Source organism: Lolium rigidum, chromosome 3 (assembly GCF_022539505.1).
Source record: "Lolium rigidum isolate FL_2022 chromosome 3, APGP_CSIRO_Lrig_0.1, whole genome shotgun sequence".
NCBI classification, from domain to species: Eukaryota; Viridiplantae; Streptophyta; class Magnoliopsida; order Poales; family Poaceae; genus Lolium; species Lolium rigidum.
Window position 1 is genome coordinate 371,488,355 of NC_061510.1, and position 14,831 is coordinate 371,503,185.

The following is a 14,831-nucleotide window of genomic DNA, read 5'->3' on the forward strand; positions in this document are numbered from 1 at the left end:
ACCAGTATCTACATGTTGTACTCCATATTTTTTTCCACCTACAATAGAGGGAGATACATGAACATTGGACCACCATGCATGCTAAGCCTGATGTTGTCGGTACTAGCAGAATATCCAAGGAAATCTCAATCCAACATGGCAGAGAAAATGAAGCGAAGCTTCCACCTTTGGCGGATCCTCCCTCCGCCGATTCTGTGACCTTGCATGCAAGCGGCCTCTCCTGCAATCATACTTCTCCTTTTGCCTCTTTGGTTCTTCCTCGCCACTTCCTTAGCATCCAAAGGCTCTAGTAAATTAAGCACCATGTTTAGCCTAGAGATGATCAGCACACGTGATGGTCTTTTTATCTACTATCGTCATCATTGACTATGGTTGCATTTTTGGTGTGTTGTTCTTTTAAGGTCTTACCACGATAAGTTTAGTTGTGTCTATTCAACAACCCTCTACTGCTACAAGCTTTACCTAGCTTCGGTGATAGAGGCGCAAGGATGCTGCTGCTTTCGGTTCGTGTTAGTGTCTGCAGTCGTCGCTAGGTGGCTCAAATATCTATTTGTATTTCTTATTATTTTTTAGTCAGCTTGTACTATTGTGGATGATATTTAATAGATCGACGAAATTTTCACAAAAAAATATATCAGTGTTGTTTCTTAAAAATGCTACTCCATGCAGCAAAATATCGACAAAAATATATCTAGATTCACTGAATCTGCTACATGTACTTAGAACATGATGAAATACAGTATTTAGTGGCCTCTATCTCACGTCGTACTCCATATCTGTTTTCACCTACAATTGGGGGACATGCATGAACATGGGACATCATGCATGATGTACCTGATCTTGGGGGTATTGCTTGTGCAGAAGATCCAAAAAACTCTCAATCCAACATGGCAGAGAAAAATGGCGGATACTCCATCGATTCTGTGAATTTGCATGCGAGCGGCCTCTCTTGCAATGATGCCTTTGCTTTTGCCCGTTTGATTCCTCCTCGCCACTTCCTCACCATGGCTTTGATTTATTAAGCGTCATGTTTTTCCTCAAGATGGTGAGCAACGTGATCAATTGTTTTCGCCAAAAACAATAACATTAAAGAAAGACTTACAATAGCATCGCGACCAGCGGAGTAAATGACAAAACTACCACAATTGTGCCATAGATGACGGAGAACTACCAAATGGGACACGATTGTCACATGACTACCATGTTTGGGGCACGCTCGCGACGCGGAGCACTGATTGAACGGATCAACCGTGCTAACCATGTTTCTGGCAGCCCTGGCCCACCGTAAGAGCTGACGTGGCTACCAGTCGACGGACGGCCATTAGGGCTCACGTTAGGGCAACTCCTGGTTGACTTTCCCCCAAATCGAACAGAAATGGAAGACGGAGGAGGCGGCGGCGACTGGTTCGGCGACCCAGGCGTGCACGGCGAATCTCCGGCGTATGATGGCATGGAGGGCTTCGTCCTGTCGTCGCCGGTGCTGCAGCACGCGTCGCCGGTACTGCAGCTGACGCCACCAAGCCCACCGCGTCCAGAGTTCGAGAAGTGGTGGACATCTGAGGGCATGACGTCTCAGAATGACCCCATGAGCCATTACCTCTACAATGGTAGCGGGTAAGAGTTCTTTGCCCTCTGTAGACTACCTCTCTGTTGGATTTTGCCCTCTGTAGAGTAATCCCCTGTTCCATTTTGCCCTAGTGTTTTTTCTGGCAATAATGTTGGTAGAATGACGATGTAGATTGACTAGAATGTTAATTTGGATTATAGGGAGCAGGCAGAGATGTGGGAGCTCTATTTTCAATTTGATGGAGCAAAATTTGTTCACAAATCTTTACATAGGACATACATAAGGTTTCTGAAATTGTTGTCCATCATGGAGGAAGAGGGATATGGTCTTTGTGATTCCTTATATTATGTTAAAAATGAAGGAGTAGGACTGAGTGGATTAGAGCTAGTGGATAGCAATTATAAGGTTGATGAAATGCTAGTGAAGTATGAAGTACAAAGAAACTGGTGCTCACTGTGATGAAGGACAATAGGAAAAGAGCAAGTTTTATCACCATTGAAGAGAAAGCATGCAAGCACAATTGACCTTGATCCAGAGGAACAAGAGCCAATTACACACCCTTTTCTGAGCCAAGACAGTTCCTTCTATGATGGTTGGCAGTCACAAATGGATGATCGCAACTTTCCTCAGATGCACACACAGGAGAGTGTTAACTGTGAGAAGGGTAAACATGTACTGGATATAGAGACATGTATGGTAGAAGAAGAAGAGGAATCTGAAGATGAGGATGATAGTTGGCTATATCCATGCAGATTTGACCCAGTAGCTGCAGAGAAGGAAAGAAGAGCTCAGGAAGAGGAAATGCACCAGAGAATTGCTGCTAGGAGGAAGAGAAATCTTGATCTAATGCTTCATTGTGAGGGGGAGAGTGATGTGGAGGATATTTATGACAATGCAACTCAGTGTGATGATATTTCAACAATTCCAGCAGTGAAGAGGCAAGTGAAGAGGCCTGGTCCAACATTGAGATCACATTCTCATGTAGAGGCAGATGTTATTCCAGATTGGGCTCCTTCTGATGATGAGGGTGACAAAGGATTTCTGAAAGAAGAAGAGGATGATGGGTATGAGTCATTGCCTTTTGTGTTAGCAGGGAGGGAGAAAGAGCGAGAGGAAAGATGGCCAAGGAGAGGGTGTGGTATGATGATAGTAGACAGAATCCGGAGCAACAATTCATGGTGGGACTTTGCTTCAAAGATGTGTATCAATTCGGGCAAGTTTTGGCTAGACTCCACATTGTGCGAGTCGGAATTTCCATTACCACGGGAATACACCTGACAGGATCATTGTGTTGTGCAAGGATAAGCAGAAGAAAAAGAATGAAGAGAATGTGAAGGAGAAGGAGAAAAAGTGGGATCTGTCCATTTTATATGACAAACTTGCCAAGATAAAAAAAATGAGGCTACATTTTGCATCAAGAAAATGGAGTTGAAGCACACATGCCCAACAGATCCATCTAGCACTAGGGTTAATGCAAAGTGGCTTAGTGGTACATATGTTACTGAATACAAATCAAACATCAGCACTCCCATCAACACTTTGCAAGACAAAGCACAGAAAGATTTTGGAGTGGATGTTCCCAAGAGGATGGCTTACCAAGGCAATTGAGATGCTGATGGGTGATCACAAGCAACAATATCACAGATTAAGGGATTACCTGCAGACTGTTATAGACAAAAACCCTGGTTCCAGGTGCATTGTGACCACTGTCACAGGTCCAACAGATGAGCGGGTTGAAGCAATGAAAAAAGGACAGCTGGTGGACATATCTTACAGCCCTAGATTCCATGGATTGTTCTTCTGTGTCAATGCTGCTAGAGAAGGGTTTCTACAGGGCTGCAGACCATTTATTGGTTTGGATGGTTGCTTCATTAAGCTCACCTCTGGAGATCAGATCCTTGCAGCTACTGGCATAGATGGAAATAACAACATCTATCCAATTGCATGGGGAGTGGTTGCCAAAGAAGATACAGAGAATTGGCAGTGGTTTCTTGAGCAGTTGAAGCATGCACTTGGTGGAGATCATGGGCAGTTTGGGTACTACACTATAATGTCTGACAGGAAAAAGGGATTACTGAAAGCAGTGTCCACAGTGTTCCCTAATTCACCACGAGAGTATCGCTCGAGGCATATATATGCCAATTTTCAGACAGCAGGCTTTAGAGGAGAGGACTTGAAGAAGTGCATGGATAATGCTGCATACTCATACACAAAAGATGGTTTTGATGAAGCAATGGAGGATATGAAGAAGCAGAGTGAGGAAGCATGGAAATGGTTGAGCAAGATACCAGTGGAGGCATGGGCAAGGTTTGCAATGGACACCAATTGCCAAACAGATTTAGTGGTAAACAATCTATCAGAGGTATTTAACAAATACATTCTTGATGTCAGAAACAAACCAATAGTGACAATGCTTGTAGGAATATATGACAAATGCATGGTCAGATGGGATGGAAAAAGAGATGGTGCAGAGTCAGCTGGATGGGAAATTACACCACATTATGCAGAACTGCTGGAGTTGATGAAGAAGTACTCAAGAAATTGCATCCCTAAGAGGGCAGATAAAGGACTATGTCAAGTGAAAAGTGGGAAAGTTACACATGAGATCAGCATTAGTTCTAGGACATGCTCTTGTAGGAAGTGGCAGCTCACTGGCTTGCCCTGCAACCATGCAGTGAGTGCCATTTATAAGGCTGCTATGTGTCCAGAAGATTTTGTGTCTCCTTTTTTCACAAAACAAATGTACTTGAAGAGCTACAAGCCTGTATTCAATCCAATGCCAGCACCACCTGCATTCAAAGATCACTTGAATGGTAGAAGGGCAGAAAAAAGGAGGAAGGGCAAATTTGAGCCTCCCACACCTAAAGAGACATCAAGAATGTCCACAATTACTTGTAGCAACTGCAACTTACAGGGCCACAAGTACACTAGCTGCTCACAACCTTTGAGGCATGACCTAGCTATGAGGAAAAACAATCACAAGGTAATGCATCATCAACAAGACATCATACTTATTTCTACATTGCAATCTCCTAATTTATGCATGACATCTGCAGGCCAATAGAACAATGCCAACAGCAGATGCTTCTGGGACTAATGTAGCTGCTAGTTCTTCTGGGACCAATGTACATCATGCAGCTCCAGGAAATGCTCCACCAAATGCTTCAAGATTTGCTCCAGGAAATGCTAGAAGATCTGCTCCAGGAACTACTCCAGGCACAGCTCCACCAATTGCTCCAAGGTATACTGCAAGGAATGCTCCAGGAAATACTTCTTCATCTGCTCCAGGAAATGCTGGAAGATCTGCTCCAGGAAATGCCAGGGGTTTGTCTGGTTATTTCTATGCAGGAGCAAATGCAGGTCCAGGAAGAGATGCATCTGAACCTCCTCTCCAAGGAAATTAGGTCCTTTGTACTGTTGGTCCTGCTAGATCATTTGGATGTGCATGTACCTGACATGGTTAAGACCATTTTGTGATGCTTGTAAACTAAAGGCCATGCCTGATGTGATGCTTATGACCTAAAGGCCATGCGTGTAGATGTTTAAGACCATTTTGTGATGCCTATGTTGTTTAAGAGAGTACTCTGTTTAAGACTATGATGTTTCAAACTGTTGGTTAATGCCAAAGAGTCGATGTCGAGACCTTTCCAAATGTAAAATAGTCCTAAAGGTCTCGACAAAGTCAAAGCGTCAATGTCGAGACCTTTCCAAATGTAAAATAACCCTAAAGGTCTCGATAAAGTTGAAGCGTCGATGTCGAGACCTTTCCAAATGTAAAATAACCCTAAAGGTCTCGACAATGCCGAAGCGTCGATGTCGAGACCTTTCCAACTTTAAAATAACCCTAAAGGTCTCGACAAAGTCGAAGCCTCGATGTCGAGACCTTTCCAAATGTCAAATAACTCTAAATTTTTTCTCACATAACACATATTTTAAACTCATTATTAAAATGATAAAAAGGAATTCATTTCAACATCAGGGATCAACTTAAACAGATTCAACACATATTGTTCAACATTACAAACCAACCATCATTTAGTTCACCATTACAAACCAGACATCATTTGTTCAACATTACAAACCATAGGGAATTCAATTCAAACATGCAAAATAAAATTAAACTGGTACACAAGCTAGCTACTCCTCACACATCTCCTTGATCTTCTTCAGCTTTGCCCTAGTGGATTCCTTGAGCTTAAATAAATCCCCAATTATGTACTCAAGCTTTCTCTTCTCTTCTTTCAACTGATCTCTCTCCTTATATGCCTTAATTCTCATGCATTTGTGCATATTGCTGCTTGATGCATCCAGTGCCTTCTTCTGCTCTAACTCTGCCCTAGCATCAATCAATCCTTGCTCAGCTTGGGCCTTCAAGGCAAGTATCACCTGCTTCTCCTCCACAATTTTATTCATCTCTTCTTGAGCATTCCTCGGGTCAATGTGCATCTTCTCCATCTCATCTTTGAGCTTGAACCTCTTCTCCATGTTGTCCAGAGCATCATTAACCCTGCCTTGCTTCTCTTGTCCATACAAATCCCACAACTTTGCCAATGATTTCCGAAGTGCGGTGGCCACTCACCATCTACCCAAAGAAGAAAATCACAAGTCTGGTTCTCCATCATGGCCTCGCACACCCTAAGAACCTCCTCCTCGTCCAGCAACCATCAAATGCTACAAATCGAGCAGCTACAGCACCATGCTTGCAAGTCACAAGATCTGCCACCATCATCGCCTAAACCGCAGAAATCAGAGTCGTAGGTAGTGTTCACACTCTAGCAGTTCGAAAAAACAAGGAAGGATCAGCCTAAATCGTCCTCAGAATCAAAATTCCCCCAATTCCTAACCCTGCAATTTTCCCAAATTATGACAGCATAAGGAGAGGACTCACATCAACGCCGAGGGAGCTCTGCTCTGAAGAGGAATCCTCGTCGTCACCCCCACGAAACCATGGTCGTCTGTCCCTGCGGCGGCGGAGATCTACGTCGGCGGCGACTGCTTCCAGTGCGATGGAACAGAGAGAAAGGAGAGAGGAAGGAGACGACCCAGCCAACGCCTTAAAACAACAGACCTAACGCGAGCCCTAACGGCCGTCCGTCGACTGGTAGCCACGTCAGCTCTGACGGTGGGCCAGGGCTGCCAGAAACATGGTTAGCACGGTTGATCCGTTCAATCAGTGCTCTACGTCGCGAGCGTGCCCCAAACATGGTAGTCATGTGACAATCGTGTCTCATTTGGTACTTCCGCGTCATCTATGGCATAATTATGATAGTTTTTTGTCATTTACTCCGACCAGCATCCCACTAGCTTTGTTCGGCAATAGCTCCAGCGCTCACGTTTTTGGAGGCGCCGGCACATGAGGCCGTCGTTTTTGGGCCGGGTGCCCACTGCCCACAACGGCACTCCCGAATGGCATGTTAGTTGCAAAATATTTTTCTATTCGTAATTATTCTTGAACATATTTCTATCACGGCACAATTGATTTGCAGATAACAATTCAACCAAACAAAACTATTCAACCAAATTAAAACATAGCAAATGGAATAGTGCACACGATATCGAGGTGCGAAGTGGAGGTCCCAGACTGCAAATTGGCGTCAGCGGCAACAGATGACTCGCCTAGAGATGCGGCGGCTTCGTAAGCTGCGGCAGGGGTGGATGAGGCGATGCAGTGAAAGAGAAAAGAAGATCGCATCGATAGGTCAGCAGCCACTGACCCGTGGACCTCTGGAACGACAATGTCCCACGCATGCAACGCGATAGTAGGCGCGACGCCATTGCAAGTACTTGCCTATAGCTAGCTGGTAGCAGAGGCAGGAGCACCAGACGGGACGTCCGTAGCACAGTGTGAGCCATTTACGCATGCAAGCTTGTTATGATCTCACTTAGAGTTCATACGAATCTCTTATAGTTCGATGCAAATCCTGAGATACAGATCCTGATGGATCGGAGGGACGAACCCTAATGGAACATTCATCTAATCAGTTCGACTGGAGGCGGCGCTCTTCGTGGAGGTAAGTAGCTGACGCCGTCGTCTCTTCCTTCGCCATCCTGGGCTGGGCCTTGGTCTTGTCGTGGGCCTTGGGCTGGGTCGTGACATCCCCTCCTCCTTGAGAGCTGGCTTGCCCCCAAGCCAGTAGTCCCGGAAAACGCCCGCGAAGTGGTGCTTCATCCTCCCAGGAGATTGCAGAACTCGGAAGCCCCAACCAGCGGATGAGGACGCGGGGCACCTCGACGCCACCACGTTGGATGCAACGCCGTGCCAAGATCTTCTCCGGTTGCAGGAGTACCATAGAGTCCAGGTCCAGTAAGGCGAGGTCGTCCGTCGTTAGTGAGGCGGATGGTAGCCGACGCTTCAGTTGCGAAACATGGACGACGTTGTGGATCTTGCTGCTGGTGGGTAGCTCCAGGCGATACGCCACTTCTCCAACGCGCGCCAAGATCTTGTATGGCCCAAAGAACTTGAATGCCAGCTTCTGGCTACTCCTTGGCGCCAAGGATGTCTGCACATAAGGTTGCAGCTTGAGGAAGACCATGTCGCCAACGTCGAAGGAGCGTTCTGTCCGGTGTTTGTCCGCTTGCTTCTTCATCCTTTGCTGGGCACGAATTAGGTGCTGCTTCAGAAGGGCAGTCATAGTCTCCCTTTCCTGCATCCAGTAGTCAAGGTCAGGTACATTGCATGCCGCCGCAGCAGAGATACCAAAGTGTCGAGGTGGGTGCCCGTAAAGCGCTTCAAATGGGGCGCGTCCAATGGCCGAATGAAACGCTGTATTGTACCAGAACTCTGCCAGGGGTAACCAACGAAACCACTTGTTAGGGCAAGCGTGAATCGTGCGGCGAAGGAATGACTCCAGGCATTGATTAAGCCGTTCAGTCTGACCGTCCGTTTGTGGGTGGTATGCCGAACTCATCATCAGCTGCGTGTCTGTGAGGCGAAACAGTGCTTGCCAGAGTGTGCTGGTGAAGATCTTATCCCTGTCCGACACAATACACTGGGGAAGACCGTGGAGCTTATAGATGTTGTCCACGAACGCCTGGGCGACCTGTAGGGCTGTATATGGATGCTTCAGGGGAATGAAGTGGCCGTACTTGGTTAACTTGTCGACGACGACCAGAATCACATCATGACCATTTGACTTGGGCAATCCTTCGATAAAGTCGAGGCTGATGGTGTGCCAGGCAGATGGTGGAACTGGAAGAGGTTGTAGCAGCCCTGGCAGTTTTGTATGCTCCGCCTTGGCTCGCTGACAAGTGTCACAGCGTTGGACAAAATCGTGAACTGATTGTTTCAGATTTGGCCAATCAAATAGTTTCTTGATACGCTGATAGGTGGCCAACGTGCCAGAATGTCCACCAATACCACTGTCGTGTAGGGCTTGCAAGATGTGCTGCTGTGCTAAAGAATTTCCCCCCACCCAAACTCTGCCTTTCTTACGGATAACTCCATCTCGCAGTTCAAAACCTTCAGCATTCGTGCCAGAGAGGCTCAGCTCAGTCCATAGCTTCTTTGTTGATGCATCATCAGTGTACCCAATGACCAGTTTATCCAGCCATGAAGGAACCGCTGCTGATATGGCCCGTAATTCAGAGGAGTGTTGGCAACGAGAGAGAGCATCCGCAGCCGCGTTCGTGATACCTTTCTTGTACTGGATGGTATACTGCAATCCCATCAACTTGACAAAGGCCTTATGCTGCATTCCTGTCCCAAGGCGCTGTTCAGTCAGATGGAGGAGGCTTTTCTGGTCTGTGCGAATAACAAATTCTTTGTGTTGCAAATAGGACCTCCACTTCTCGACCGCCATAAGGATAGCGAGGCACTCCTTCTCATAGGTTGAGAGCGCTTGATTGCGTGGACTCAACGCCTTACTGAGGTAGGCCACAGGGTGCCCTTGCTGCATGAGCACCGCTCCAACACCAGATTGACAAGCATCGGTTTCCACTACAAACTGTTGGGAAAAATCAGGGAGAGCGAGGACCGGAGCCTGCACAAGTGCCCGTTTCAGCGCCTGGAAGGCTTCTTCCGTGACTGGTGTCCATTGGTACACCTCTCCTTTGCGCAGCACTTGAGTGAGGGGTTTACTGATGAGACCATAGTGCTTGATGAACTTGCGGTAATATCCTGTCAAGCCTAAGAATCCTCGGAGCTCCTTCAGGTTTTTGGGCCTAGGCCAGTCCTTGACGGCTGTGATTTTGGAGCTGTCCGTGGCCACGCCGTTAATGCCGATGATGTGTCCGAGATACTCCAGGTTTTGCTTGGCAAAAGAACACTTGGAGCGTTTAAAGGTGAGTTGCTGGTCGCGAAGAACTTGGAACACTTCTGTCAACTGCTTGGCATGCTGCTCCACAGTTGTAGTGTAGACCAGAATATCGTCCATGAACACTAAGACTCCTTTGCGTAGCACCTTCTCGAAAACTGAGTTCATCACACTCTGGAATGTTGCTGGAGCGTTGGTGAGGCCGAAAGGCATGACCAAGAACTCGTACAGGCCCTGATGAGTGCGGAAAGCCGTCTTGTACTCGTCACCTTCGGCCACTCGAAGCTGGTGGTACCCTGATGATAGGTCAAGCTTGGTGAACCAACGAGCTCCTGCCAGCTCGTCGAGCAACTCGTCCACCACGGGTATGGGGTGCTTATGCTTGATAGTGATGGAGTTGAGTTGCCGATAGTCAATGCAAAATCTCCATGTTCCATCTTTCTTACGGACCAACAGAACCGGAGAAGCAAAGGGGCTGGAGCTATGCCGTATGATACCTTGCTGCAGCATGAGGTGTATTTGGCGCTCGATTTCATTCTTCTGATGAGGCGCATACCGGTATGGTCGCACATTGACTGGTTGAGCTCCTGGTACGAGTGGAATGCGGTGATCGTGCTGACGACGAGGAGGTAGCCCAGCAGCGGGCACAAAGAGGTCTGCAAAAGCTGTCAACACAGGAGCTATCACTGGGTGCTCCCCTGCGTCTGTTGCAGTCTCCAAAGTATGCAGACTGCCCTGTTGGTGTACTGGTTGCACTTCAACGCATTCAGCAATTGCACCCCGACGCAACAGGCCCTGGAGTTGACGGGCAGTAATTTGACAGCCTGGCTTGTGATCATCTTGAATGCCTTGCAAGGTAATGCGCTGCCCGCGATGCTGGAAGCGCATGCGGCGATTGCGCCAGTGCACCCACATTGGACTGAATTCCTCGAGCCAATCCGCGCCCAGAATGATATCATAGCAGCCCAATGGTAAGATCTTCATGTCCTGCTGGAAGGTATGCCCCTGGGTGCGCCATGTCAAGTTAGGCAGCATCTTGTCGCTGACCATGGTGTCGCCATTGGCGATGACGAACTGTGACGGCTCACAAGGTTGAGGAGAGACGTGGAGCTTGTCGACAAGACGAGTGTCGATGAAGGAGGCACCACTGCCAGAGTCGACGAGGATGAGAACCTCGTGTCCGTCCACGTGCCCGTGGAGACGGATGGTGCGGCGCCGTGCTGGAGTAGAGCCTGCGATCGCCGCGATGTCGGCGCACATGAGTTCGTCGCCCGAACTGGCTTCGTCATCAAGCTCGGAGTCCGGGTCTGGTGGTAGGGCGTCCAGCAATTCCTCCAGAATGTGCAGAGGCACTTGAGTGGGGCACTTATGGGTGCGGCTCCATTTCTCGCCGCAAGTGAAACACTCGCCCCTTGACTTGCGGAAGGCGCGGAGAGCTTCCAGCTTGGCATCCCAGCGTGGTGCTTCTGGCTTCTTCTGTTCATCCCCACGGCCTGAATGCTTGGCCTTGTCCGTATTATGGAAGGTACGGTAAGATGTGCGCGAGGACGAAGACGAACGTTGCCGATGTTGCCGAACATTTTCTTGCTCCGTTTCCCGCAATTGAGCCAAGAGACTAGCAGTATCCACATCTTCGGGTAAACGCAAAAGGACAAGCAACGCGCAATTCATCCGCTAAGCCCGCGATGAAACGCTCCACAAAGAAAACTTCACTAGTGCTAGGATCATGCAGGAGAATTTGGTGTTTCAGCTGATTAAACTTCTCAGTGTATTCCTCTACACTCCCTAACTGCCTAATGGTAAGGATCTGGCGCATGAACAAATTAAATTTGTTTTTGCCCCAATAGGACTCTACAGCTTTGTACAAATCCTCCCAATGGATGATATATTGCTTGGATTGCACAGTTTTGAGCCACAGCGCTGCATTCCCCACAAAATTGAGCATGGCAAATTTTACTTTCATCATGTCAGAGATGCCATAGATCTCAAAATACATCTCGCAATTATCCTTCCAAATGGTAGGATCGGTGCCGTCGAACTTGGGGAAGTCCATCTTAGGAGTGGAAGTATAGCGAGTGTGGTTCCTAGGTCGATCATACGAATCATCTTCCGTGTACACAGTATAAGGATCAGTGAGAACAATCGTACCATTGTCCGGGGGAAATCGGCGAGACCCGGAGGTCTCGTGATTGTGCCCCCGTGTAGGATTGTCGTTGCTGTGCCCATCGGGCCGTCGCGCTGCCGCCGCGCCCGGCAGCGGTGTCGGAGGTCGCTGCCCGGGCGATGGAGGTTGTGGGGGCGGTCGCGACTCGATGACGCCCAGCCTCGCAGCGGCATCTTCCGCGTGAAGCTTGAGCGTGGTGGTCGTCGCCGAGAGATCGGCAACCGAGGCATCCATGGACTTCATCCACGACGCCAAGCCCGCGAGCTGCTCGGCGAGGGAGTCCAGCTTGGCGTTGGTGGCTTCCGTCGCGGCGGCGACGCTCTCCGACATCCTTCGCTCCGCCGCCGTCGGTCTCTTTGGCGCCAGGGTGTATCCAACTCGTCTCGATCAACCGTCGCCGGCCCGGCAGCAGCAGATCGGGATCTGCTACCACCGGATTCGCTTCGGAATTAGGATCGGAGAAAAAATTGGGGGTGGTGGTTGGTGGCTCTGATACCAGGTGTTATGATCTCACTTAGAGTTCATACGAATCTCTTATAGTTCGATGCAAATCCTGAGATACAGATCCTGATGGATCGGAGGGACGAACCCTAATGAAACATTCATCTAATCAGTTCGACTGGAGGCGGCGCTCTTCGTGGAGGTAAGTAGCTGACGCCGTCGTCTCTTCCTTCGCCATCCTGGGCTGGGCCTTGGTCTTGTCGTGGGCCTTGGGCTGGGTCGTGACAAAGCTGTGCCGCAACAACCTCCAGCTCCAGCCTGGCATCCTCCCCTTCACCGCGACACTTCTCACACTGGTCGCCTCTATATAAAGCCCTCCGCGCACGCCCCCGCTCCTCCCAACACAACCACCGCCTCCAATCCTCCCTGGCCGCACAGCTCCAGCTCTTCACCTCCATGATCTCTGCGCTATAAATTTATAATCTTTGGTACCTTTTACCATGGGCGCGTGCAACTCGTGCGAGGCGACGGCGGTGGCGGCGGTGACGGGGGACGCGGCGGTCGGCGAGGCGACGGCGGCGAGGGTGGTGCTCGCGGACGGAGCGCTGCAGCGGTTCCCCGGGGGCACCCGGGCGTCTCACGCACTCAAGGCCGCCGCCGCCGCCGCCGCCGGTGGCGCCGGAGGCGCGTGCTTCCTGTGCAGCGCCGACGGGATCGAGCTCGGCGGCGCGGTGGCGGCAGTGGCGGCTGACGAGGAGCTGCAGCCTGGGCAGCTCTACTTCGTGCTCCCCGCGGCGATGCGGCGCCGGCTGCTGCAGGCAGAGGAGATGGCCACGCTCGCCATCCGCGCCAGCGCCGCGCTGGCGGGCGACCACGACGGCCCGCTCGTGTTCCCGGATTCGGCCGCCTGCACAGGCGGAGGTGCCGCGGCGAGGAAGGGGTCCCGACGGCGCTCGCGGAGGACCTCCAGCCTGGGCCGAGACTTCGTGCCGGACCTCGGCGCCATTACCGAGTAGCTGGCCAGCTCGCCGCTCGTCCGGCGACGATTGGGATCGAACCAAACGCTCCGCGCGGCGGGAAGGAAAAAAAATTCTAGTGTAGTTGTGTATACTAATCCAGCACCACCGGAGACTTTGACTAATGTTAATCTAGCGTAGCTTAGCTGGCCTGCTGTAGCAACTGTAGGTATGTAGGGGAAGAAGAAAGATGCGTAGGCACATTGCATATTCTGATCCAAAGGCTGTTCTTCACAGGACGTCCAGGTCTCTTGTGTATGTATGGCTGACGGGTGGGTCCAGTTTCCCACGAGGCTAACTGTTCTACACTGTCACTTTCAATGGGCTATTTATTTGACGGGTGTGACTAATTCAATTCTGAGCGAGCCAAAATTCACCTTCCATCATAGGTGTATATGCTTTTATAGCAGGGAAAAGCATATCAAAATGTCAAAAATAATTTGAAAGAAAATTTCAGGTGTATACCTCAATATTCTATGTCTGTGCACGCCAAGTTTTGCGGAAAACCGACATTTTTTTATCTTGTAAAAAAAGATAAATACATGTCTTATAAAAAAAATTAGCACATCAAACAAAAATATCGGTTTTCTAGATTACGAGCACATCGGGTGTTGAGATGTACGCACGACATTTTTTTATCGGGTTTTTCTGACATTTTGAAATGTGTTCAAAACATACGTTAAAAACCAAGTTGCCAAAACACCCTCGACTCTTCAGTCAAGTGATGACATCTCATAATTTTGTAGCATGTGAAACCATTTTTTTTACAACTCACTTGTGATTTAAAAATCTCAATTTTAACTAAAATTATTAGTTGCAACTCCATTTGCAACTCACGTGGGAGTACGAACCGCGACGCAAATCTTTTAGTTTTGCATGGAGGCAGTCCACTACGAGTTAATTATGTTGTGTCTATGTTACCGATTTTCCCCCTTCCCCTTCCCACTGCTCTCGCCCTCCACCTCCTCCCTTGCTCCCTCAGATTTGGGCTAGCCGGCCCCTCTCCCTCCCTTCTTCGGCGACAGCTGGCGTCATGGTGAGGGTCCCATCTCTGTACAGTGATAGCAAGTTTTAGGTTTCCTCGAGTAGGTTTTGGCTTCATACCAATGGTTTGGAGCATGTCGCCGGCGCCTTCGAGTTGCGTGCGACTGGAGGGAGCGACGCTAGCGTACCCTTCAATAATCTTTGTTAAGGTCCGTGGTGGATTCTGATGGGGTTCGTAGCATAGAAAACAAAAAATTTCCTACCGCAAGACGAATAAATCCAAGATCTAATCTATGGAACACCCAAGATCTAATCTACAAGATCAAAGCAACGAGATTGATAAGATACTAACCCTTGAAGATTTCCAAAACCTACGAGATCAGATCTCGTTGTTGGTGTAGACGATC

The 14,831-nt window shown here is 49.0% G+C and overlaps 1 protein-coding gene across 1 annotated transcript; it reads left to right on the plus strand.

Moving 5' to 3' along the window:
* Positions 1–12,924: 12,924 nt before the first annotated feature.
* LOC124702605 lies at positions 12,925–13,440 on the plus strand. Its single transcript, XM_047234768.1, has one exon. It carries the CDS (start codon positions 12,925–12,927, stop codon positions 13,438–13,440), a length of 516 nt encoding a protein of 171 aa, XP_047090724.1.
* The last annotated feature ends 1,391 nt before the right edge of the window (positions 13,441–14,831 follow it).

Excerpts from the sequence above, each read along its gene's own strand:
- LOC124702605 (XM_047234768.1), top strand. The coding sequence starts at position 12,925 with ATGGGCGCGTGCAACTCGTGCGAGGCGACGGCGGTGGCGGCGGTGACG.